The sequence below is a fragment of the Monodelphis domestica genome, chromosome 7 (assembly GCF_027887165.1).
Source record: "Monodelphis domestica isolate mMonDom1 chromosome 7, mMonDom1.pri, whole genome shotgun sequence".
NCBI classification, from domain to species: domain Eukaryota; kingdom Metazoa; phylum Chordata; class Mammalia; order Didelphimorphia; family Didelphidae; genus Monodelphis; species Monodelphis domestica.
The window spans coordinates 279,727,351-279,748,673 of record NC_077233.1 but is presented as its reverse complement, the minus strand read 5'-3'; the positions used below and the strand labels follow the sequence as shown (position 1 = coordinate 279,748,673).

The 21,323-nt window shown below is 54.2% G+C and overlaps 2 protein-coding genes and 1 long non-coding RNA gene across 12 annotated transcripts in view; 1 reads left to right on the top strand and 2 right to left on the bottom strand.

Moving 5' to 3' along the window:
* SREBF1 (sterol regulatory element binding transcription factor 1) overlaps positions 1–18,887 on the top strand; it is a 70,071-nt gene extending 51,184 nt beyond the window's left edge. For 3 of the 5 annotated variants that reach the window (XM_056804481.1, XM_056804485.1, XM_056804483.1), the window contains exons 8-19: positions 830–1,025; positions 6,959–7,140; positions 9,647–9,908; positions 9,992–10,158; positions 10,435–10,603; positions 11,561–11,669; positions 11,969–12,075; positions 12,223–12,355; positions 12,836–13,004; positions 13,266–13,451; positions 15,110–15,221; positions 15,767–18,887. In XM_056804481.1, the coding sequence (XP_056660459.1) occupies positions 830–1,025; positions 6,959–7,140; positions 9,647–9,908; positions 9,992–10,158; positions 10,435–10,603; positions 11,561–11,669; positions 11,969–12,075; positions 12,223–12,355; positions 12,836–13,004; positions 13,266–13,451; positions 15,110–15,221; positions 15,767–15,990 (2,016 nt within the window). In that variant the 3' untranslated portion in view covers positions 15,991–18,887. The remainder of the gene's footprint in view (positions 1–829; positions 1,026–6,958; positions 7,141–9,646; positions 9,909–9,991; positions 10,159–10,434; positions 10,604–11,560; positions 11,670–11,968; positions 12,076–12,222; positions 12,356–12,835; positions 13,005–13,265; positions 13,452–15,109; positions 15,222–15,766) is intronic. The other 2 variants (XM_056804482.1, XM_056804484.1) reach the window with 1 other exon arrangement.
* On the bottom strand, positions 6,801–11,512 carry LOC130455431 (uncharacterized). Its single transcript, XR_008913392.1, has 2 exons — positions 10,650–11,512; positions 6,801–7,456 (listed from the first exon to the last, which is right to left on the bottom strand). It is a non-coding gene; the product is annotated as an uncharacterized LOC130455431 (long non-coding RNA).
* The window catches only part of RAI1 (retinoic acid induced 1), a 268,555-nt gene continuing 266,016 nt past the window's right edge, over positions 18,785–21,323 (bottom strand). For all 6 annotated transcript variants that reach the window (XM_056804477.1, XM_056804476.1, XM_056804478.1 and 3 more), the window contains 2 exons: positions 21,106–21,155; positions 18,785–20,305 (listed from right to left, as the gene is read on the bottom strand). In XM_056804477.1, coding sequence (XP_056660455.1) covers positions 20,291–20,305; positions 21,106–21,155 — 65 coding nt within the window. In that variant the 3' untranslated portion in view covers positions 18,785–20,290. The remainder of the gene's footprint in view (positions 20,306–21,105; positions 21,156–21,323) is intronic.

Genomic DNA, 21,323 nt, shown 5'->3' with positions numbered 1-21,323 from the left:
TTTTAAACAATGGCTTCATCATGCCGGAAGGGGCCTTTGAGGCTATTCAGTCTACCCTATTTTACAGAGGAAGAGATTGAGGCTCCAAATTGGAAAGCTATTTCCCCAGGTCATAGGGGGCGTTATTAGCTGAGGTAATGCTAAAAATCTAGGGCTCCTGATTCCCACCTCTACTCTTTTGGGGGGTTCATTTGCACACCTGCTTTCTCTGGGTAACTCGCCCTCAGGCTGAGTAAATCCAACTCCTGGTCTACGTGGTCATGACCTGACCAAGAAGTCATTAAGGGCCGATTCCTTACTTCTAGCATTGCCCGTTGTGCCTTGGCCATCATTTTAGAACTGTTAAGACAACTGTTTTTCTTGAAAAAGAAAGAAAGTTTTAGAGGCCAAGAGATCAATACCTTCATTTTACTTTAAGATTTTAATAAGGTACCTGGTAAGGCTTATTTTTTCTTCTTGCCCCCACCGGGTCAATAGAAAGACAAAACCTTGGCCCAAATGTTTCTGGTTAAGCAATCCAAGTTCCCACATTGGCCATATGTGTGTTTCCTTCTGCATACGTACTTCATTACCTCTGGAATCAAGAGGGATCGTTACGTTACTCAGAATTCTTAAACTTTTCAAGCCAATTCTCTCATTTGATGGAGGTGGAACTCTGACATCTAGAGATTGCCGAGGAGCGATTTGCTGGAGGTTATCTGCATGGTCAGTGGTAGGCTTGGAATTGCCATGATGTCCCTTTCCTCTGCCTGCTCCCTTGACCGTTGTATAGCAGCTTTCTCGGGTAGTGAGAAGTGGGGGCATCATCACGTCTTTCCTTGTGTTCTAGGTGAAGCAGGAACATCTCCCCTCTCCCAACAGCCTGGGCATGCTGGACCGATCACGCTTGGCCCTGTGTGCCTTTGTCTTCCTCTGCCTTTCCTTCAACCCTCTGGCCTCCCTTCTGGGCAGGAACAATGGCCAGAGCCAGGGAGACAACACCTTTGTCTACCACATACGCAGCATGCTAGGCACAGAGAACAAAGGTAAGGAAGGATTGCTAAGCATGTAGCTGGACTCTGAGAGGGGGGGCCTGGGAGGGCCCTGAAAAGCGCCCCAGGCTGGTTTCCCGGGAGTTTGTGGTGGGTTGGGATTGCAGGTGCCAACAGAAGCTATATCAGCCCTCAGAGATTGAGAGCTGTTTTTCAGGACAGGGAGCAGAATAGATTTCATTTAATTCAGCACGTATTTACTAAGCTCCTCCTATGTACAGCCACTGGTGGAGAGACGGTTTTTAAAAGGTGCTATTCTAATCCTCATGGAGCTAATGTTCTGTTAGGGATGTGCAGAATTAACCATCCTCTATAAGCACGTAAAAGAGATACAAGCTTTAAGAATAGTAGCAAGCATTTATGTAGTTCTCAAAGGTTTATAAAGCGCTTTCCGTGGGTTATTTCATTTGTTTCTCAAAAGCATCCTGGGAAAAACTGATAAATAGAAACAGAAAAGACATAATTTATATATACATTTTTTGGGGGGGTTAGGGAATACCTTCTATGGTTTGAGGAAGGAGGTGAGATACTTGGGAATTTTAATGTAATCAACAAACTGTTACATTAATAATTTAAAAACCCACGACCCTAGGAGGTGGGTGGCATTCTCATCCCCACTCTACAGATGAAGAAACCAAGGTTGAAAGAGATTTAGTGACTTTCTCCAGGTCACCCAGCTAGTAAACGTCTGAGACGTGATTAGAATTCAAGTGTTCTTGACCTCTAGGTCTAACATTAACACCTACTGTCCCCCTCCCCAGTCACTTATCTATACAGAGGAGAAAGTCCTTATGGACAAAGGAGAGCAAGGAAGACTTCATGGAGGAGGGATCTTTTTGGGTCACAGAGCTGGAGAAAAACATTAAGAACACAATTCAGTCACTTGTTTGTATAGATGAAGAAAACGAGATCCTGGAGGGGTTAAAAATCTTGCCTAGGGTTACCTGAGTAGTAAATAGCAGAGACTTGAACCTGGGTTCTGTGGCTCTAAATCTTTCTATCATAGCATCTCTTCGAGTTATATTTTAAAGGATGGGGAAGAACCTAGCAGATTCTGGCAGGCATTCTAGGCTTGGGGAAGCCAAAACATGATGGCGAGAAATGCAGTGCATGAAGGATGGAGACAAATGCTAAGTTGTCCAAGGCCACACAGGTCATCCGATTTTACAGTTAGGTGGTGCCAGTGTAAGGACAGCCTTGAATGCCAAACAGAAATGCACTCAATAGGTAATAGGAATCCACTGAAGGTTTTTGAACAGAGAGTGGGATGGTGTGGAGTGGGGAGAAGGTAGGGACAAAAAATAGAAGCCCACTGCAGTGTTCTGGACATAAGGATGGGAATAGAAATGAGTTGATTGGCCTTTTTTGGACATAGCACTGACATGATTCAGTTAAATATTTGGTAAGGAGAGAAGAAAAGACCAAAAATAAACCCTTCAGGTCTCAAACCCGAGAGAGTAAGCAAAAGGCAGTGCCAGAAGGATAAAAATCCTGAAGTCTGAAAGAGGAGCAAGTTTTTACAGAAAAGGAGACCAGTCTTGTCTAGCCACCTGCCTTCGCATTCTCTTTGGCTTCAGGATTAAAGAGGTACAGTGGATAAGGAAGGGTTTGCAACAGGGAATGGAGGAGTTGAAGGGATAGAGGGAATATGGAGAAGTAAAAGGAGAGAGATATCCCCTGCTGAGAGGCTATCTGTGAAAAATGGGGTTCCTGAGAAATGGGCCACCTATGATAGCCTGAGGGGATGTCTTCTCTATTGATTGATGTTGAAGATACCCCAGGGCAGGTAGGCGAGGACCCTCTATCAGTAGGAAATTTTTTTCCAGTATGAGATTTCCCAATGGGGAAATTTCCAACATTCATAAGTCTAAGAAATTTTAAGGTTTACACCCCAGACCAAGGTCACCTGGCAGGGGTCCAATAATGACTGCTTATGATTGAATGGCTGTCCTTAGGTTCTGCTCCCTCTATGTTCTCCTGAAATGATAGTTCTACTCTTATCTGACTGCAGGTTATTTAAATAAAGATGAATTTAATAACAAGTTTGGATAGGGATGGTATCAGGGTAGAGGAGTGAGGGGTTCCCTATACTTTTTCCCAGATTGGGTTTGAATCCCTCTCAGCTTTTGAGCTGAGGCCAGGCCTCACAGGCTGGTGGAGGATTTCTTTTATTCCTGTCTATGCCAATCTATGCTAGTTTTCTTAAGTTCAAAGTCTTAGCAGTAGATAGTAAAAGGAAGAATAGGTTCTGACTTTCAGAGCTGGTTGGGCCTGTCTCTTCGGCTGATGCACCTAAAGACCAGCCTTAAGTTCAGACTGATCCCCATAAATCCTTTTGTTCGACGACATGATCACAGGAATCCAGGTAGAGCACACAGTTGGGAAAAATCCAGGAATAGAGGTACTTCTATCCAGAGACAGGGAGAGAGCACTCCTTCCATTCTGAGGGCCAGGAAAGAGAGTCCCCTGAGAGCAACTATCACTCTCCCAGTCGCCCCTCCCCCACCCACCCACCAACTGCCATCGTTATCAATATTTTCACTTTAACATTCCAACTGCTGTTTGTTCCACCTCAGTGGCAGAAATCCAAAGGCTGATTCAGTTTTCCTTTCCACATCATTCCCTTTTTCTGTCATGACCTTCCCAAGGTCACTTATTTATTATACTTACCAAGCTACTAACTCTACTTTTTAATTACTCCCCCCAAAATAATAAACTTCCCTCAATTACTCTATCACTATTCTATGCTAACCATATCTACTCTAAGGAATTCTTTGCGGGAAAGTTTTGGGTAAGGGTAGTTATGGGGTTTTATAATAAATTCAGTACAGTAAATGTTTGAACAAAACCATTACAAAGAAATTTAAATCTTAATGCTAATACTACTTACTCTTGCCAAGTTAAACTACTACAAACATTTTTCCCATTTTATTTATCTATAATTATTTGCAAATTATTTTATATATATATATTTCCATTAAACACAATTCCAGCATCAGCTTTACAAATAAACTATCTGCAAATGTAGCTGAAGTCTATTCCCAAGTATGTCTAAAAGTCTATGCTATGCTTAACTTACTCCTAATCTATTACCTACTTATTATAGCTAGTCTCTAAATCCCTAGTCTAATCTATAACCTAATCTCATGTACAACATATATACATGCTATGTTACATATTTACAGACCCTATCACTGTTATTAAATTATAGTATATACATTATTTACAGAGATTATTTACATATAATGCAATAAAATACATTGTTCTTATATTCTGATGTTAGTCAAATAGAAATATCTATTGATCTTTCTATTTTCCTAAGACCTTATGGAACTAACTATGTACACATTTACATTTTGCATAAATGTAATTTCAGACACTCAATTATTTATACAAGGTCTCCTAATATATGTCAGTTTGTGATTTTGTGTTTTGTGTCGAATACTGTTGTGTTGAATGGATACTTCTCAAGTTTCTTCAGATTTCCACTTATCATGTTGACTGATGGCTCTCTTCTTTCTTCTAAGTTATGTAGTGCTGCATGCTATTTCCTTAATATGTGAAATTAATTTTGGTTTATGCTTTCATCACACTCAGACTTACATATAAGTTCCGTTTTCTATCTGTCCTCTTCTTGTATAAACAAATTTACAACGTTAAAAGTCTTAGCTGTCCATTTCAGCTTTTTCTCTTTGTTTCTTCTCTCTAGTAGCTTTTCTTAATGCTTTTCCTCTGGGATGCTTTAAAATCTTTTTGTTTGGGCTGGAAAGTTGCCTTCTTGTTGCTATGGCATACTTGACTATTGGGATCTGGTTGTCTCAAACATTAAGTGGCACTGTTTTTGCTTTGTGGTGTACTTTGATGTTAATCAGTTTTTGTTTTCATTTCTCAGCACTATCTTTTGTCTAATTATCTTCTATATGTGTTACAATGATGCTGGATTTTTCTGGTTTTATGTGGGAACAGTGGAACCATGAGTCTTTCCCTGCAATTTTTATAGCAGATGGGGTAGTAAGCAATACTTCATGTGGCCCAGTCTATTTTATGTCCGTAGCCAAGTTTCTATTGAAATTTTTTATGTATGCTTTGTCTCCTGGTTTGATGTTGTGCAAATTGTAATCCAGGGGTACTGTTTGTTGTATCAAGACCATTTCATGTAACTCTGCTAATCTTGTTCGTAAAGCTTGTATATATTTTGTCAATTGAGTCTCCTCTGAACATAGCAACGTAAGCTGGTTTACAAGTCCTTCCTTGCCAAATTGCATGTTCGTATTGCATCTCAAATGGAGAGATGTGCAGATCTCCACTGAGTCTTGTTCTAAGATGTAACAGAACTAATAGTAGAATGTCCATCCATGTTAGGTGTGTTTCTGCACAAAATTTTCCTATTAATGTTTTGATATCTTTATTTAAAAGCCCTTTACCCACTTTCCCTTTTATTATTTAATTTAATTAATTTATTTTTATTTATTCTCTCCACTTGCCCTGAACTTTGGGGGATGATATGATGTGTGATAAGTTGCTTGTATTCCTAGATTTTTATAAATTTCATTTAATATTGATTGAGTGAAATGACTCCCATGGTCTGAGTCCAATTTTGTGAGAATCCCAACTCTAGGTATGATTTCTTTTAATAGGATTTTGACCACAAACACTGCATTGTTCTTTTTGGCAGGAAAAACTTCTGGCCATCTAGTCAGTCTGTCTGTGATCACAAGGCAGTACTTAAACCCTTTGTCTTTTGGCATGTTGATAAGATATATTTGTATGCATTCAAATGGAGTGTATGCTAAGGGGCAACCTCCTAGCCCTTTGGTCTTAGAAACTCCCTGATGCATCTGCATACACATTTTATATTTTTGACAGACTCTTATGGCATAAGAGGATATTCCAGGTGCAGTCCGAAATCGGCTCACTGAATCGATCCCGGCTTGGGTTCCAGAGTGTCCTTGTGCATGTATTGTATTGCACACCTGATAGAATAACAATCTAGGCAAGCTGGGCTTGCCTAGTTGTGAAAACCGGATCCCTTATTTGTTTTGCCTCCAAGTTCTTTATCCACGATTGAATTGCTCGTTTGTTGTAGGTGTTAGTTTGATTGTCCTGTTCAACTAATGAGAAATTTAATACATCTAGTTCCAAATTTTGCTGTAATGTCAGCTCTATGGTTTCCCAAGGACACAGGATTTTTAGCCCCCGTGTGTGATCGGCAGTGGATTATTGCCACTTCCTTGGGCAGTTGTATGCCCTCAAGAAGTTGCATGTTGACTTGGCATCAGTTTTCCTTTCCACAGGGGGCTTGTTGGGAAAAGGGTCTTTCCTATGTCACCGTATCCCTCCAGAAGTGAGTCCAGTCTATGATCGGGGGTGTGAAGGACCCCCAAGCGCAGGGCCAGTCTTAGGTGGAGTAGGGTGTGATTTCAGGGAGCTGGAGAAAGGCTTTCCCACCCTCTACCTCCACTTGAACAGGGATAGAACTTGTCATTCCACACTCAGCTATAAAGATGAAGATGGGGGCGGCAGCTAAGTAGCACCATGGATAGAGCACCAGCCCTGGAATCCGGAGGTCCTGGGTTCCAGGGTGGCATGAGCCACTTCCCGGCTGTGTGACTCCCGGGCAAGCCACTTAACTCCTAGCTCTTACCACTGCTCTGTCTTAGAAGTGATACAAAAACAGAAGATAAGGGTTTAAAAAATGGTTACCAGGTCTGGTTCTGTGAGAGTGAGGGTTACGATGTTTTACATTCACACTAAAGTGGAAACAACCAGTGCCACTCTGCAGAGAACAGTTTTATTTTGCAGGTGGGGAAGGGTAGAGGAGAGGAGAAGGTGGTGTTCTTGGCACCTGCAGAGCAGGTCGAAGCAGGAGCAGGAGTCGGACTGCCTTACCTCCCCCCCAACCTTGCCCAATCTTCTCCCCATACCAGGTAGCCCCAGCTGGTCTCAGTGGCTACTGCCCACTTTGTTTTTCTGGTTGCTTAATCTGTTGGTGGTCGTGGCGGCCTTCATCCGCCTCTTCATCTATGGCGAGCCCATCACCAGGCCCCACTCAGGACCCTCGATCTTATTTTGGAGACACCGCAAGCAGGCTGATTTGGATCTGGCCCGGGTAAGAGGGTGGGCCTGGGTCCGCTGGGGAAGGAGAGCTGGAGTGGGGTGGGAAGCCTTACTTAGCCTGGGAGGTTGGAGAGGAACTAGAGAATAAGGTTAACATTGGTCAGCATTCTCCCAACACTGGCATCCCTCCAGTTGGAGAATGGGTGGCCATCTTTTGGGGGGTTGGAAGAAAGATAATCCTACTCCAGAAGCTGCCTTTTCTCTTCTGAATCTTATTTCTTGACCTGAGTACCTGGTGACTCCTTTCTTCTGAGCATTCTTTCCTCCCTTTTTCTTTTAAGCCTTTACTTTCTCTCTTAGTAACAATTCTGAGGAGGGAAAGGATTAGGCAGTTGGGATTAAGTGACTCGCTCAGGGGTCACATAACTGGGAAGTACCTGAAGCCACATTGGAACCCAGGACCTCCCCATTCCAGCCACCTCGCTGCTTATGGGGGAGACAGCATGCAAGCAACTAGGTGCATATTAGATAAGACACCCATTAGATGGGGTGTAATCTCAGGCCAGGCCAGGAGAGACCCCCTACAGAAGGTGAAAACACTGTAGAATGTGGAGAGGGAAGTCATTTATGGGAAGACTGGGGAGGTGGGTGGAGGCTTTGAAATGCCAAATAGCTGATCATTGGGGTCCTGCGGAGCCACTGTCATTCGGAGAGGCAGGGCTTGGGCTTTGGGAAAATTCCTTTGGTCTCTAGTGGATTGGAATAGGAAGAAACCGGAAAGAGGGGCCTGGAGGGGTGCCTATGGGAGTGCAGAGGAGAGAGCTGTTACCAAGGTAGAAATAAGGCTCTGGGACACACGGGCTGGGTGGCGGCAGACACGGGCAGATGGTGGTGCCCTTGGCAGGAACAGAAAAGATAGGAAAATAGGAGGGTTTGGGGGGAAAGAGGACGAGGTCTGTCTTGGACTTGCTAAGTTTGGAATGCCTGAAGTCCAACGTCCAGTCTGAGATGTCCACGAGGCACTTGGTGATGCTGGAACTGGCCAGTGAGATAGCGTAGACTCTGCTTTTTTTAAACCCTCACCTTGTCTCTACGTGACTTGCCAGGGACACTAGAAAGTATCTGGGACCAGATCGGAAGCAAGGACTGCCCGCCTCCAGGACGGTCTCTATCCACCAAGCCATCCAGGGACCCTGACTTTGCTTTTTTTTAATTGTTTTTAAAGATGTAAAATCCATTCTTAGTTTGGGGGCCACGAAAACAGGCAGAGGGCCCGATTCGGCCATCGTTTGTGGATTTCTGATACAGAAGAAGAAGGAAGTCAGGGTCCAGGCCTGAGACGGAAGGAAGCCCCAGTTCAATCCTCTGGGTGTCTTCCCTTGTGTATGAGTGCCCCAGAACGCTCTCCCTTTCTCTCTGGCTGTCCCTCATGTCCCCTGGATTCATCTCTATGTAGAGGACGGTCAAATCTACCATTCTTGTAGAGGCAGGAGGTGGCACAATGAATAGTGTTGGCTTTGGAGTTAAGGCCTGAATTCAAATCCCATGTTAGAGGCTGGCTGTGTGGCCCTAGCCAAGTCTCTTCCAGCTCTACAATCTGTGATAATGTGAACTTTCCCTTCAGCTCTAATCTCTTGTTTTCCAGTCACCTGCTGGATAGTCACGCAGACGGCCCGCGGGCTTTCTGATCTCAGCTTATTGCTCTTTCCCTTCAATCTACCCCACCTTTTAATTATGCCCATCGTTCACGGCCTCCCCTGTGTCCTTGGTGGCCAGATCTTGCCGGTTCTCCCTCCCAATGCCTGCCCTCTCCATTGCCTGGACTGCGGGAAAAGCCTCCCACATTGAGCCCGTGTGATCCTCTCCGCAGGGCGGCCAGACATCTCTCTAGAGAGAATTCTTATTTTCCTCTACAACGCCCTTCCCCATGGGTCCTTGTGAGAGCCCGAAATGAGGCGTCCCGGGAGGAGGACCCCTAGCCCGCCTGGTGGCGCACCGGCTCTGCGGCCCAGCCAAGATGGCCTCCAGCACGGAACAGCCCGTCCTGGACGCCATCCAGACTGCGCCATCCCTGCCCCCCTCTGCAGACCGTCTTACTTATTTTGAATGTGTCAAGTAGGAGGTCCTAGAAAGCAGCTTTTCCTCCTTTTTGACCCTCCCTTCCATCTCGGGATCAAGGCTGGGTACTGGCTCCCAGGCAGTGCTCAGGGCCAGGCCATGGGGTCAAGGGACTCGCCCAGGGTCACTCAGCTGGGAGGCTGAGGCCACATTTGAACCCAGGACCTTGCGTCTCCAGGCCTGGCTCTGCATTCCCTGAGCGTCTCCTGGGCCTGCCTTAGTCCTCACCGCCCATCCCGCTCTTGTTCTCCCCATTCTACAGATGGGGGGAGGGCCCCGAGCCAGGTTCAGGGGGTCTGGGGTCACACAGCGAAATGTCTGAAGCAGAGTGAACCCCAATCTTCCGGCCGCACCCCCTGCTAGTGCCACTGACTAGCTGCTTCAGGGGTGTGGAGAAAGGGGAGCCCTGCCCGCTGAGCGCAGACCCCCCTCTTCCTCAGGGGGACTTTGCCCAGGCCTCCCAGCACCTGTGGCTGGCCCTCCGAGCCCTGGGCCGGCCTCTGCCCACCTCCCACCTGGACCTGGCCTGCAGTCTGCTCTGGAACCTCATCCGCCACGTTCTGCAGCGGCTCTGGCTAGGCCGCTGGCTGGCCGACCGCGCGGGGGGCCTCCTCCGGGACCGCGAGCTGCAGGCCGACGTCCGCGCCAGCTCCCGGGATGCTGCCCTCGTCTACCATCAGCTGCACCAGCTGCACATGACAGGTGGGCCGCCCCTCCCCCCGCCCTCCTGGAGAGCCGCGCCCTTGGTCCCCCGCCCTCCTGACCCCCGTCCTCTGGCCCCCCAGGCAAGTACAGCAGCGGCCCCCTGGCCGCCCTCAACCTGGCCCTGAGCGCCCTCAACCTGGCCGAGTGCGCCGGCGGCTCCATCTCCGCGGCCACCTTGGCCGACATCTACGTGGCTGTGGCCCTCCGGGTCAAGACCAGCTTTCCTCGCGCCCTCCATTTCCTGACGGTAAGGCGGCAGGGCCAGGCCCGGGGGAGCCTGGGAGTGGGCGGGGCCTCCAGCCTGGCCTGCCCCCCTGTGGCCGAGCTGCAGAGCTGCAGAGGGCCAGGCCGCGGAGCCTGGGAGTGGGCGGGGCCTCCAGCCTGCCCGCCTCTGGCGGCGCCATTGGCTGGGTCTCGGGTCGGCCTGCCCCAGGCCTCTTCTCAGGAGGGGCTCCCTTTGGGGCCGGACCCGGGAGGGTCCCCACCGCTCACGGCGCTCAGGTTAGCTCCTCCTCGCCCACAGCGCTTCTTCCTGAGCAGTGCCCGCCACGTGTGCCTGGCCCAGAGTGGCACCGTGCCCCCCGCCATGCAGTGGCTCTGCCACCCCGTGGGACATCGCTTCTTTGTGGACGGAGACTGGGCAGTGAGGAGCAGCCCTCGGGAGAGCCTCTACAGCTCCGCCGGGAGCCCAGGTAGCCCCCCTCTATCCCTGCTCCCCCTCCCTCCCCCTCCACTGACCACGAGCAGGACGATGACAGCTCAGGGAGGCCGACAGGTGGCTGCGCTGCTCGCGTCCGCGGCTGGGCGTCCTGACCAGCCCGTCTGACCAGCCTCCGTGTGTGCGTTGCCTCCGCAGCTCCCCCTCCGAGCAGCTTTTGGGGCTGTTCTGGCACCTTCTGTTGCTCTCCTGACCCACGTGTGCCCGATCTTGGTGTAATCCTGAAAATCGGCCACGGGAAGGGGGGCAGGGGCCCCCCCAGGGGTGGGGGCGGGGCCGTGGCGCTCCCTTCTCTCCCCAAGCACAGAGGCCTGGGCCCAGCCCTCACCCGAGGTCGCAGAGGGCCGCTCTTGGGAAGGCCTCTTCCTTGACCTCTCACGGAGCCCCACTTCCCCGCGGATGGGCGCCATTTTATTTTCAGTTCTTTGCCACAACCAAAAGGGGATTTTTGTCGAGGAGGCCTTTGCCTGTGTCCGTCTAGAGGCCTGCCGAGGGGTTTTCTAGACTAGTCAGAGCGGTTCACAACTCCACCAGGCTCTCCGAAGCCCCCCAGCAGCCGTCGGTTTCCTCCCCTCCCCCTCTTCTCAATCTGGGCCACACGTGTATGGCAGAACAGCCTCCCGTATTGGCGTTGGGGCAGGGGAACCCCCCCCCCCCAGCGCAGACTGCCACGAGAGCGCTGGGGCTTCCCCTGGACGCGCATCCTTGTCCCGGGTCACTGCACAGCGAAGGCCATTTTCCTCCTCGGACCCCTCTGCCTGCCTGGTGGGGGGCGGGCGGGGCCTTTGAGGGGCTCCCTTTGAATTTCTCCCCATCGCTCCCTCTTCCTCCCCGCCCGCCAGCCGCCATGCCCAGTGCTGAGCGACGCTGGCCCTGCCAAGGCCCCTCCTGCGGGGGCTCCTCTCGGCTCACGCCTCTCTCTCTCTGCCAGTGGACCCCCTGGCCCAGGTGACGCAGCTGTTTCGGGAGCATCTGCTGGAGAAAGCCCTGGGCTGTGTGGCCAAGCCCGAGCAGAGCCCGGCGCCGGCCGACGGGGACAGGTGAGTGGGGGCCCCCCTCGGGCTCTTTGCCCAGCGCCCCGTCTTCTATCCGTCCCCCCGACCGGCCTGCTCGGCACAAGGGAAGGAATTCCTGTCCCAGCTCCGGGGGGGTCGCCTGGGAGGCAGTGGGGGCCAGGGGGGGGCGTGAGCCGACAGACCGGGGAGCCGAGAGGAGGAGCCTTTGGCCACCCCCATCCCACAGCGAGCCAGGGAGGAGCCGGCGCCGGGCTGGGGGCGTCTCGTTCCTCCCAGGCCGCTGACGGCCCTTCTCCACACGGCCTTTCCCTGCCCCACTGCAGAGAGTTCTCGGACGCCCTCGGCTACCTGCAGCTGCTGAATGGCTGCTCCGACGCGGCCGGGGCCCCCCTCGCCTTCTCCGGCGGTCCAGGTGTGGCCACCACCCCCGGTAAGCCTTTTGCTCCCCTCTGTGGGGCTGGGTTGGGGGAGGGCAGACCACCAGGGCGGGGCGGCCCGCCCACCCCAAGATGAGGGCGTTTTCGGTCCACTAGGCCCCGGAAGTGGGGAACAGTCTGTCTCTTCTCCCCTCCGGCAGGGACCGACCTCGTGGCCAAGTGGTGGGCGTCCCTCGTCACGGTGGTCATTCACTGGCTGCAGCGGGATGAGGAGGGGGCAGAGTCTCTCTACCCCATGGTGGACTACATGCCGAAGGCCCTGCAGGCTTCCGAGTGAGTTGGCCGGCCCTGCCCTTGTGGGGCTTCGGAGGGGGGCATCCAGGCCCAGCACCCTGTGAAGCGGGGGGCCCAAGGCGGGAAGGGGTGTCCAGGCCCAGCACCCTGTGAAGCGGGGGGCCCAAGGCGGGAAGGGGTGTCCAGGCCCAGCACCCTGTGAAGCGGGGGGCCCAAGGCGGGAAGGGGTGTCCAGGCCCAGCACCCTGTGAAGCGGGGGGCCCAAGGCGGGAAGGGGTGTCCAGGCCCAGCACCCTGTGAAGCGGGGGGCCCAAGGCGGGAAGGGGTGTCCAGGCCCAGCACCCTGTGAAGCGGGGGGCCCAAAGTGGGAAGGGGTGTCCAGGCCCAGCACCCTGTGAAGCGGGGGGCCCAAAGTGGGAAGGGGTGTCCAGGCCCAGCACCCTGCTTCCGTTCCCCTTTGGGAAGGTTCCCCCGCCAGCTGGGCGGGAGTGAGCCTGGCAGCCCTTCCTCTGTGCGCAGGAAGCCCCTGCCTCGGGCCGCCCTGCACTCCTTCAAGGCGGCGAGGACGCTTCTGGGGAAGCAGAAGCAGGAGCTCGGCCAGGCCAGCCTGAGCCAGTGCGAGAAGGCCAGCAGCTACCTGCGGGACAGCCTGGCCGCCGGGCCCTCTGCAGCCGCTTCTATCGACAAGGTAAAGGCAGCCCCTGCTCGCCGCAGGGGCCGAGAGGCCGGAGGTCTAGACCCGACTCAGGCTTCTGCCAGCTCTGGCGGCGGGGAAACCCTCGGCGCCTCCCGCATCCGGGCTGGTCAGCGGCTGGCCCGGCCCGCTCTGTCCAGAGCTCTCTGGACCTGGAGACAAGCGCAGGCTGCCCGGGGGCCCACTGCGGGCCTCGGGTCGTGGGGGATGGGGAGGGCCACCCTGGCCCTCACCTGCGCCCCGTCTGCCCTGCAGGCCATCCAGCTCCTGCTGTGCGATCTGCTCCTGGTGACCCGCACCAGCCTGTGGCAGCAGCAGGTGGCGGCCGCTCAGCCCCCCGGCTGTGGGCACCAGGCCTCGGCCCTGGAACTTCGAGGCTTCCAGCAGGACCTCAGCAGTCTTCGGCGTCTGGCACAGTCCTTCCGGCCTGCCATGAGGAGGGTGAGTGGCCCAGCCCCCATCCCTGCCGCTTCGGCTCTGTGGTCCCGTCTGTCTAACGTCCCTGGGCCAAATGCTGGCTCCGACAGAGAAGAGGCAGGCCCTGCCTTTAGGGACTCACAGTCCTGAGTGGAAGCCGGCCTCGCCCACAAGGAAGAGTTCTACACCAACAGGCATTAGGGGGCAGAGGAGGAAGAGGCCCCTGGGGGCGGGACAGGTGGGAGGGAGGGAAGGAAGGAGGGAAAGGGGGGAGGGAGGGAAGGAAGGAAGGAGGGAGGGAGGGAGGGAAAGGAAGGAAGGATGGAGGGAGGGAAGGAAGGAAGGAGGGAGGGAGGGAGGGAAGGAAGGAGGGAGGGAAAGGAGGGAAGGAAAGGATGGAAGGAGGGAGGGAGGGAAGGAAGGAAAGGAGGGAGGGAGGGAAGGAAGGAAAGGAGGGAGGGAGGGAAGGATGGAGGCAGGGAGGGAGGGAAGGATGGAGGCAGGGAGGGAGGGAAGGAAGGATGGAGGGAGGGAAAGGAGGGAAGGAAGGAGGGAGGGAGGGAAGGAAGGAAGGAGGGAGGGAAAGGAGGGAAGGAAAGGATGGAAGGAGGGAGGGAGGGAAGGAAGGAAAGGAGGGAGGGAGGGAAGGAAGGAAAGGAGGGAGGGAGGGAAGGATGGAGGCAGGGAGGGAGGGAAGGATGGAGGCAGGGAGGGAGGGAAGGAAGGATGGAGGGAGGGAGGGAAGGAAAGGATGGAGGGAAGGAGGGAGGGAAGGAAGGAAGGAGGGAGGGAGGGAAGGAAGGAAGGAGGGAGGGAAAGGAGGGAAGGAAAGGATGGAGGGAGGGAAGGAAGGAAAGGAGGGAGGGAGGGAAGAAAAGGAAGGAAGGAAGGAAGGTTTATTAAGCACCTACAACATGCCAGTCACTGTGCTGAGCACTTTACAAATACCTCATTTGATCCTCACAACAACCTGAGAACTATTAGGTGCTATTAGGGTCCTCATTTTGCAGTTGAGGAAACTGAGGCAGGCAGTAAGTGTCTGAAGCTAGATTTGAATTTAGGTCTGGCTGCCTCTGAAGGTCAGTGATTGGGCAGGGCAGAGAAGGCTCTGTGGAGGAGGCCGCCCTGAGACTGGTTCCTTCCATTTTCTTTGATGTTTAAGCTTTTCCCTTGGTTACCTGATTCTTGTTCCCTCCCCCCTCCCAGACAGTTGTCCTGTCACCCCAAACCCACTTCCGTATTCGTCCCTTTTGTAGTCGAGTAATCTTGGGCTGGTTGTTTGAAGGCGGTCGGGGGGACGGTTACTGCCGTAGCCCAAGTTCCAGCCCTGCTGTCCCAGCGAGCACAGGAGATGGGAGAGAGGGTCGAGCTGGGGGCCGAGGAGGGCATTTGTAGCTTTGTGGGGGAGCAGAAGTGGGGAAGGCTGCCCAGGGCTTTGGGTAGGGGCAGCATGAGGGCGGGCACCGGCACCAGGGCCCCAGGAAAGGCGGGGGGAGAGGGGCCGTGCCAGACCAAGGTTTGAAGGTGGGAAGGATTAGCAAAGAACTTGGTGGCCTGACACAGGAGCTGAGGGGAGACCGTCCCCCCCCCCCCGCTACTTATGGGAAATTGTGAGGACTTTGGGAGCTTTGTGGGCCTGGGGAAGGGCACCCCCTTTCCAAAGCCCCGACTCCTTTTCTTAGGTGTTCTTACATGAAGCTACCGCTCGACTGATGGCTGGAGCCAGCCCCACTCGGACTCACCAGCTCCTGGACCGCAGCCTGAGGAGAAGGGTGGCCCTGAGCAGCAAAGGATGTGAGTGGGGGATCATGACAGGAAGGGAGTCCCACGGCCCCTGCTTCCTCCTAGGGACCAAGCTGTACTTTTCCTAGAAAAGGAGTGGCTAGAAGAGGCCTGGGCCTCACAATTCAAATCCAGCCTTAGATACTGAACTGATCGAGAGCAAGCCACTTCACTGCTGTCTGCCTCAGTTTCCTCAACTGTAAAAGAAGATCTTAAGAGCGTCTGTTTCCCAGAATTGTCATGAGGCTCGATATACTATACTATAATATGGCATATATATTATAACAACGTTATGATTTATACTACAATTGTCCAATGATAACGATTATAATGCTAGAAACATCACATTATAGCATACAATGCAGTGCAATAAATGTTTGTAAGACCCTCGCTGGCCCAGCGCCTGACACAAAATGGGCCTTTAATAAATGCTCGTCCCTTCCCCACACCCCTCCCCGGTCTGCCCGCTACTCTCTTCGGGTCCTGGCAGCTGTGTCCGGGCCCTCCGTCCCCTCTCCCAGCCCCGCCAACCCACCGTCCGTCCCCTTTGCCTACAGCAGGTGAGCTGGACGCTCGGCCCACCCAGAGGGAACACGCGGAGGCCCTGCTGCTCGCCTGCTGCTATCTGCCCCCGACCTTCCTGTCGGCGCCGGGCCAGCGAGTGGGCATGTTGGCCGAGGCCGCCCGGACCCTGGAGAAGCTGGGAGACAAGAGGATGCTCCACGACTGCCAGCAGATGATTATCAGACTGGGCAGCGGCACCACTGTCACCTCAGGGTAGCCCTGGGCCCCACTGCCGACCTTTGAACCCGGTTGCCACGGCGACGTCCCCAAGGCCCTCTGGTCCCAGAGATCCCTTCCCTTCTTTCTCCATCACCACCTCCACTGGCCCAGCAGGACCCGCAGCAGCCAGCACTTCTCCAGACCTCTGCTCTCCCCCAACCCAGAGAAGCCACCGAGTCACAGAACAAATCCGGGACCATCCCTTTTCTTCTCCGCAAAGGAACCCCCTTTCCAGCTCTGAATCTGACCCTTTCAAAGGGCCCAGACCCATCCCCCTGGGGCCGGGGCGGGGGCGGGGCAGAGCGGAGGAATTTTGTCTGGGTGATTCGGCCCTTTGCGGAAGGGGCCGCAGCACTCTCCTTCCCCACCTCCCTCCCCTCTAATCACTGGGTATTGAATCCCGTGATTTACTGTGTTTAATGGGCCGCAGCTAATGAAAACTTGCCTTCTCCTCAGTAATGGGCCCTCAGATGGTGGCTGAGGAGGGGGTGGGGGTGCCCACAGGGGCCCCAGAGGCTGGGAAAAGCCAGAAAGGGGCCATAGTTTTCCCCAGTTGGCTTCCTGGTAGGCAGCAGGATGAGATGCTGCTGACCTCTGCTGGTCCCTTGGGAGATTGCAGGGTCTTGTGGAGGGCCCGTCCTCAGTGCTGCCTTCAAGCTGCTCCCAAAGCCTGGACGTCCCCAGTTCAAGTCCCACCTTTGACCCATAGTGTGCTCGGCACCCTGGTCCTTCTACCAAGCCCTCGGGGGGAGGGGGGGTTCCTATCTCGATGAAAGCACGGACGCCACCCCGAATGGCTGCTTCGTCTCCGTGCAGCACCTAGTGTGTTCTGTACGACTCCCCCTCTCCCCTTTTTTGGGGGAGGAAGTCCCTGACCTCAAGGCGTCCAGGAGGGTTTGAGGGAAAGAAAGGCCTTTCATGACCGGAGGAGAACCCCTGGGTCCAGAGGCCTATTCGCCCCCCTCCCCCGCCCCCCCCAGTTCTCTCTGGGTGTCTTCACATGCCAAAATAACGAGGGGGCTGAGGGGCTCCTGACCCCCACCTGTGGGCAGCCACATGTGCCCGCAGGGGAGACCCTTTCCCACTTTATCCTCATTCCTCAGGCTCTGCCACCAGAGTAGATTCCCCCCGTTTCCCCCTTCCCCCTGGGGCTGGCCCACACCCTTGCCAAGGTCTCTGGTCTCAGGCTACCACGCCCCCCCCCCCAGATGAGGAGGGAGCAGGTCGGGGGCCTTGTGGCTGACCCTGTACATATGTATATATTGTCACTACATCTCCTTGCCACTGCACTAGCCTCCCTGAAGTCTTGGGAGACGCCTGTACTACTTTTTTCCTTGGCAAACTTTTATTTTCATAGTGTGAGAAGAGTTTTGTACAGAAAATTAAAAGGAGAAATTATTTATAATTTGGGTTCGATTTTTGAAGAAATCAGGCTGTGCCCTGTAGTGGACGGGGCCCAGCAGGTCAGGCAGGTCCATCATCACCATCTTCGCCATTTCAGACTGAGCCCCGGCTCTTCACTCTCCGGGCAGGGGCTGGACTAGGCACGACTCGGGGCTTCCTTCCAGCCCTATCACTTTTGGACTGATTTCCAGACTTGTCTGGATTGGGGGTGAGTCAAGAGATTCCCATATCCACCCATCCATCCTTCCATCCATCCATCCTTCCATCCATCCATCCATCCATCCATCCATCTATCCACCCATCCATCCATCCATTCACCCATCCTTCCACCCATCCATCCATCCATCCATCCATCTATCCACCCATCCATCCATCCTCCCATCCTTCCACCCATCCATCCATCCATCCATCCATCTATCCACCCATCCATCCATCCATCCATCCATCCATCTATCCACCCATCCATCCATCCTCCCATCCTTCCACCCATCCATCCATCCATCCATCCATCCATCCATCCTTCCATCCATTCACCCATCCATCTATCCACCCATCCATCCATCCTCCCATCCTTCCACCCATCCATCCATCCATCCATCCATCTATCCACCCATCCATCCATCCTTCCATCCATCCATCCATCCACCCATCCACATACTTCAAAGAAACCTTCAGACTCCAAGGAAGGGGATGCAGCCCAGGAGACCCTGCAGAGCTTCTGCTTCCTCTGTAGGGGGACCTTTATAGGGCAGTCAGGAGTTCAGCAACAGACAGCTTAGGGAGAACTGGGGGGCGGTGAGTGGGGAAACTGAGGCACCGGCAAGGGTCTGGCACACAGCCGTGTCTGCACTTCAACATCTCATTTCCTAAGCCTGTGGAATACATCCCCCTCCCTCCACCGAAGGCCAAACCAGCTTGGGCCTGGAAAGCTAGCCCTTGGCTCCTAAATTCTCCCAGGATCCTCTGCTGGTTGGACAGCAAGAGAGCTTTGCTGGGTGAAGTAAAACTGGAGAACCTTGGCCAAGGCTGGGGGCTGTTGGAAGGGCTTCCTGCAGGCCCTCTGCTGGAGGTTGGGGACAGACTTTCTGGCCCTGATGGACCTAAGGTTGCTGGGCTGGTTACTGGGGCTCTTCCTTGGGCTTTGGGGGGACCAAAGCCTGCCAGCAATGTGAGGCCTCCCTTTCCCAATCCTAGATTCTCGGTGGGCTTCCACCCTCTTTGGGTGACTGACGGGAGGCCGCCTGGGCGCTGTAGGCCCCCCCAGCTCTCCCCAGGGCAGGGGCAGAGCTGGGCTCCTCTTCATCGCCTGCCCCCACCCTCCCTTCCGCCATCTTGCTGCCAGGAAGAAGGGAGGAGAGGTTAGAGGCCACAAGTCCATGCCCGAAGACTTCCAAAACAATTGTTGTATCTTTATTGACGGTTTTTTTAATGCAATGACCTGTTTTTTTCTTTTTTTTTACTCTTAAGGAAAATAAACATCTTTTAGAAACAGCTCGTTAACACACAATCTTCAGTGTGAAGCAATATACTAATAAGAACACTAGTCCTTAACATTTTACAGTCTTCATATATATTATATATATGTATATGTATACATATATATACACTATATAATGAGGCAATATATAATACACACGTTTACCATTTTACAGTCATATGTACATGATGCCACTAAGACGGGGGAGCTCGGCGGGGCGCCCCGGCGGCCGGCGAGCCAAGCGGAGGACCACAGACACACACACACACAGATGCGCCAGGCGGGCTCTGGCGCGCGGCGAGGCCTGAGGTGGCTGCTTGCAGTGGAACCATGTGGTGACAGAAGCGAGCGCGTCTCCGACATATATACATTATATATAACATATATATATAGAACAGTACATATATATTTTATACACATGATATACCTGTCTGCGGCCGCGTGCTCCCCGGCTGGGCGCCTCGCGGCGCGTCCCCGTCCCCGCACCGACTCCAGATCTCGTCGTCGAGCCACACATGCCCATAGAGCACGATGAGGGTGAACAGCTAAATATGATGTGTGCTGCGTTATCACGTGTGTGTTACACCTATATATACACGCGTGGCCCACCCTCTGCACGCTGGCTGGGGGAGGGGCGCCCGGGGGGGGCGGCTCCCCCGGCCCCGCCCGGCTCCTGACCCTCCGGTCGCCGACTGCTATTTTCAGGCCGATGAGCCACAGGTTCGGGGGAGGGAGAGAAGCCGAGGAGCCGCAGGGTTCGGGCTGGAAGGGACCTCAGAAATCACTCGGTCAAACCCCACCATTTTACAGACGAGGAAACCGAGGCAAGGAGGGGACGAGCCCAGGTCACAGTCAGCGAGCGAGGAGGGCCGCCCCCCTGCCACCGGCCCCAGGGCCACGCGGGGACCCTGCGGACGGCCAAGGACGGGACATTTCTTCCACTACACTAACAGAGCCGGGCTTTGCCGGGGCATGCACGTGGCTCTTCCGGCCCTGCCTTCCTCCGGCCGGGACCCGGAAGAACATGGCAGGCAGGAGCGGCCTCTCGTCTGGCCTGGCCCCGGAGGCAGCCTGCCAGGAGGGGGGAGTCGGGGCAGAGTCAGACGTAGAGGCCCGAGGATGGGCGATCCCCGCCGGACGTGCCGGCCCCCTCCCTCTGCCCTCTGGCCACCTGGGAAGAGAGCTCTGGGCACGGCTCGGCGCGGAGCCCAAATCCACAAATGCTCTGAGGAGGTTCTTTGCGGGGGACAAAGCCCAAAGGCGGGGGGGAGGCGAGCACATTCGGGAGGGCCTCTGCTTAGGTGAGCGCTCGAGGGGCCGAATTGGGTGGTCCTGGTCTCGGCTCCAGGGGAGAGTTGGGCCCGGGCTCGGCGCCGGCTCCTGTCCCGGTGGAGGAGGTGAGACCCCGGAGGGTGCATTACAACAGCTGCCTCTGGAAGAAAAGCCCCACCACAGGGTCACGGCCAGCCTCCCTGCCCACTCGGCAGCCCTCCCCTTAGGTGCGCCCCATCTGGAGGAGATGCTCACAGCCTGCCCAGCTCCCTCGGATTAACCGCCAACAAGCGGCCGTGCACGTAGTCCGTGGCGAGAGCCCCAGGGAAATGAGCCCATGGGAACCGGGCAGGCCGGGCTCCTCTCCTTCAAGGTGGGCTCCCCGGAAGAAGGGACACCCCTCCCCCCTGCCCAAGCCCTGCTGGAAGATTCCAGGAGCAAAATCCAGCCTTGGGAGAGCACAGGAAACCCAAGCGGGATTCTTTCCATTCCTTCCCTTCTTCTGGAGGATGACGGCCACCGAGAAAGTACAAATAGGGAGGATGGGACGGAGGGGACGCATTTCTGAGGCAGGAAGGTAAACTGGAGGTCATCCGGGACTGGTCTGGCTTCCTAGGAACCAGCTCTGGTTCTGGGGTTTGGTGAAACCCCAGGGAGGCCCCCTGACCTCTGGCCCAGGGTGAGCAGCACACCCTCGACCCAACCCGCCCCCTTGCCTGAGATCTGGCTGGAATGGGCTTTTAGTAACCTCAGTGAAATGTGCTGTGGCCTAGAGGAGATGCTCCAAAAGGCGCCCATCTGTTATCAGCAGGAGGGTCCCAGGAGAGCTGAAACAATTTAGAGGATGCAGGAGGGCAAGAACACTGACAAAACGGGTGGGGGGACGGCCCTGGCAGGTGGCGGAGTGTTCCCTGATCTCCAAGGGGTGAGAATCAAAAGGGAGGAAGTCATTGCACGTACCTTATGTTTAGGACATTTCAAAGAAAAGTTCTCTTCAACTAGAACGCAACCTAAGAGCAAAGAGAAGTGTCTGGTAAGAACAGGGACAGAGGGGGTGGGGGGGGAGGGGGGGAGGCTTAGGGGGGCTGAGTCTTCCCAGCTGATTTGCCACGAACACAAACTGGAGGTGATGGGGCAGGAGCAAAGCTTCAAAACAGTCAGGAGCCTTGGAGGTTCCT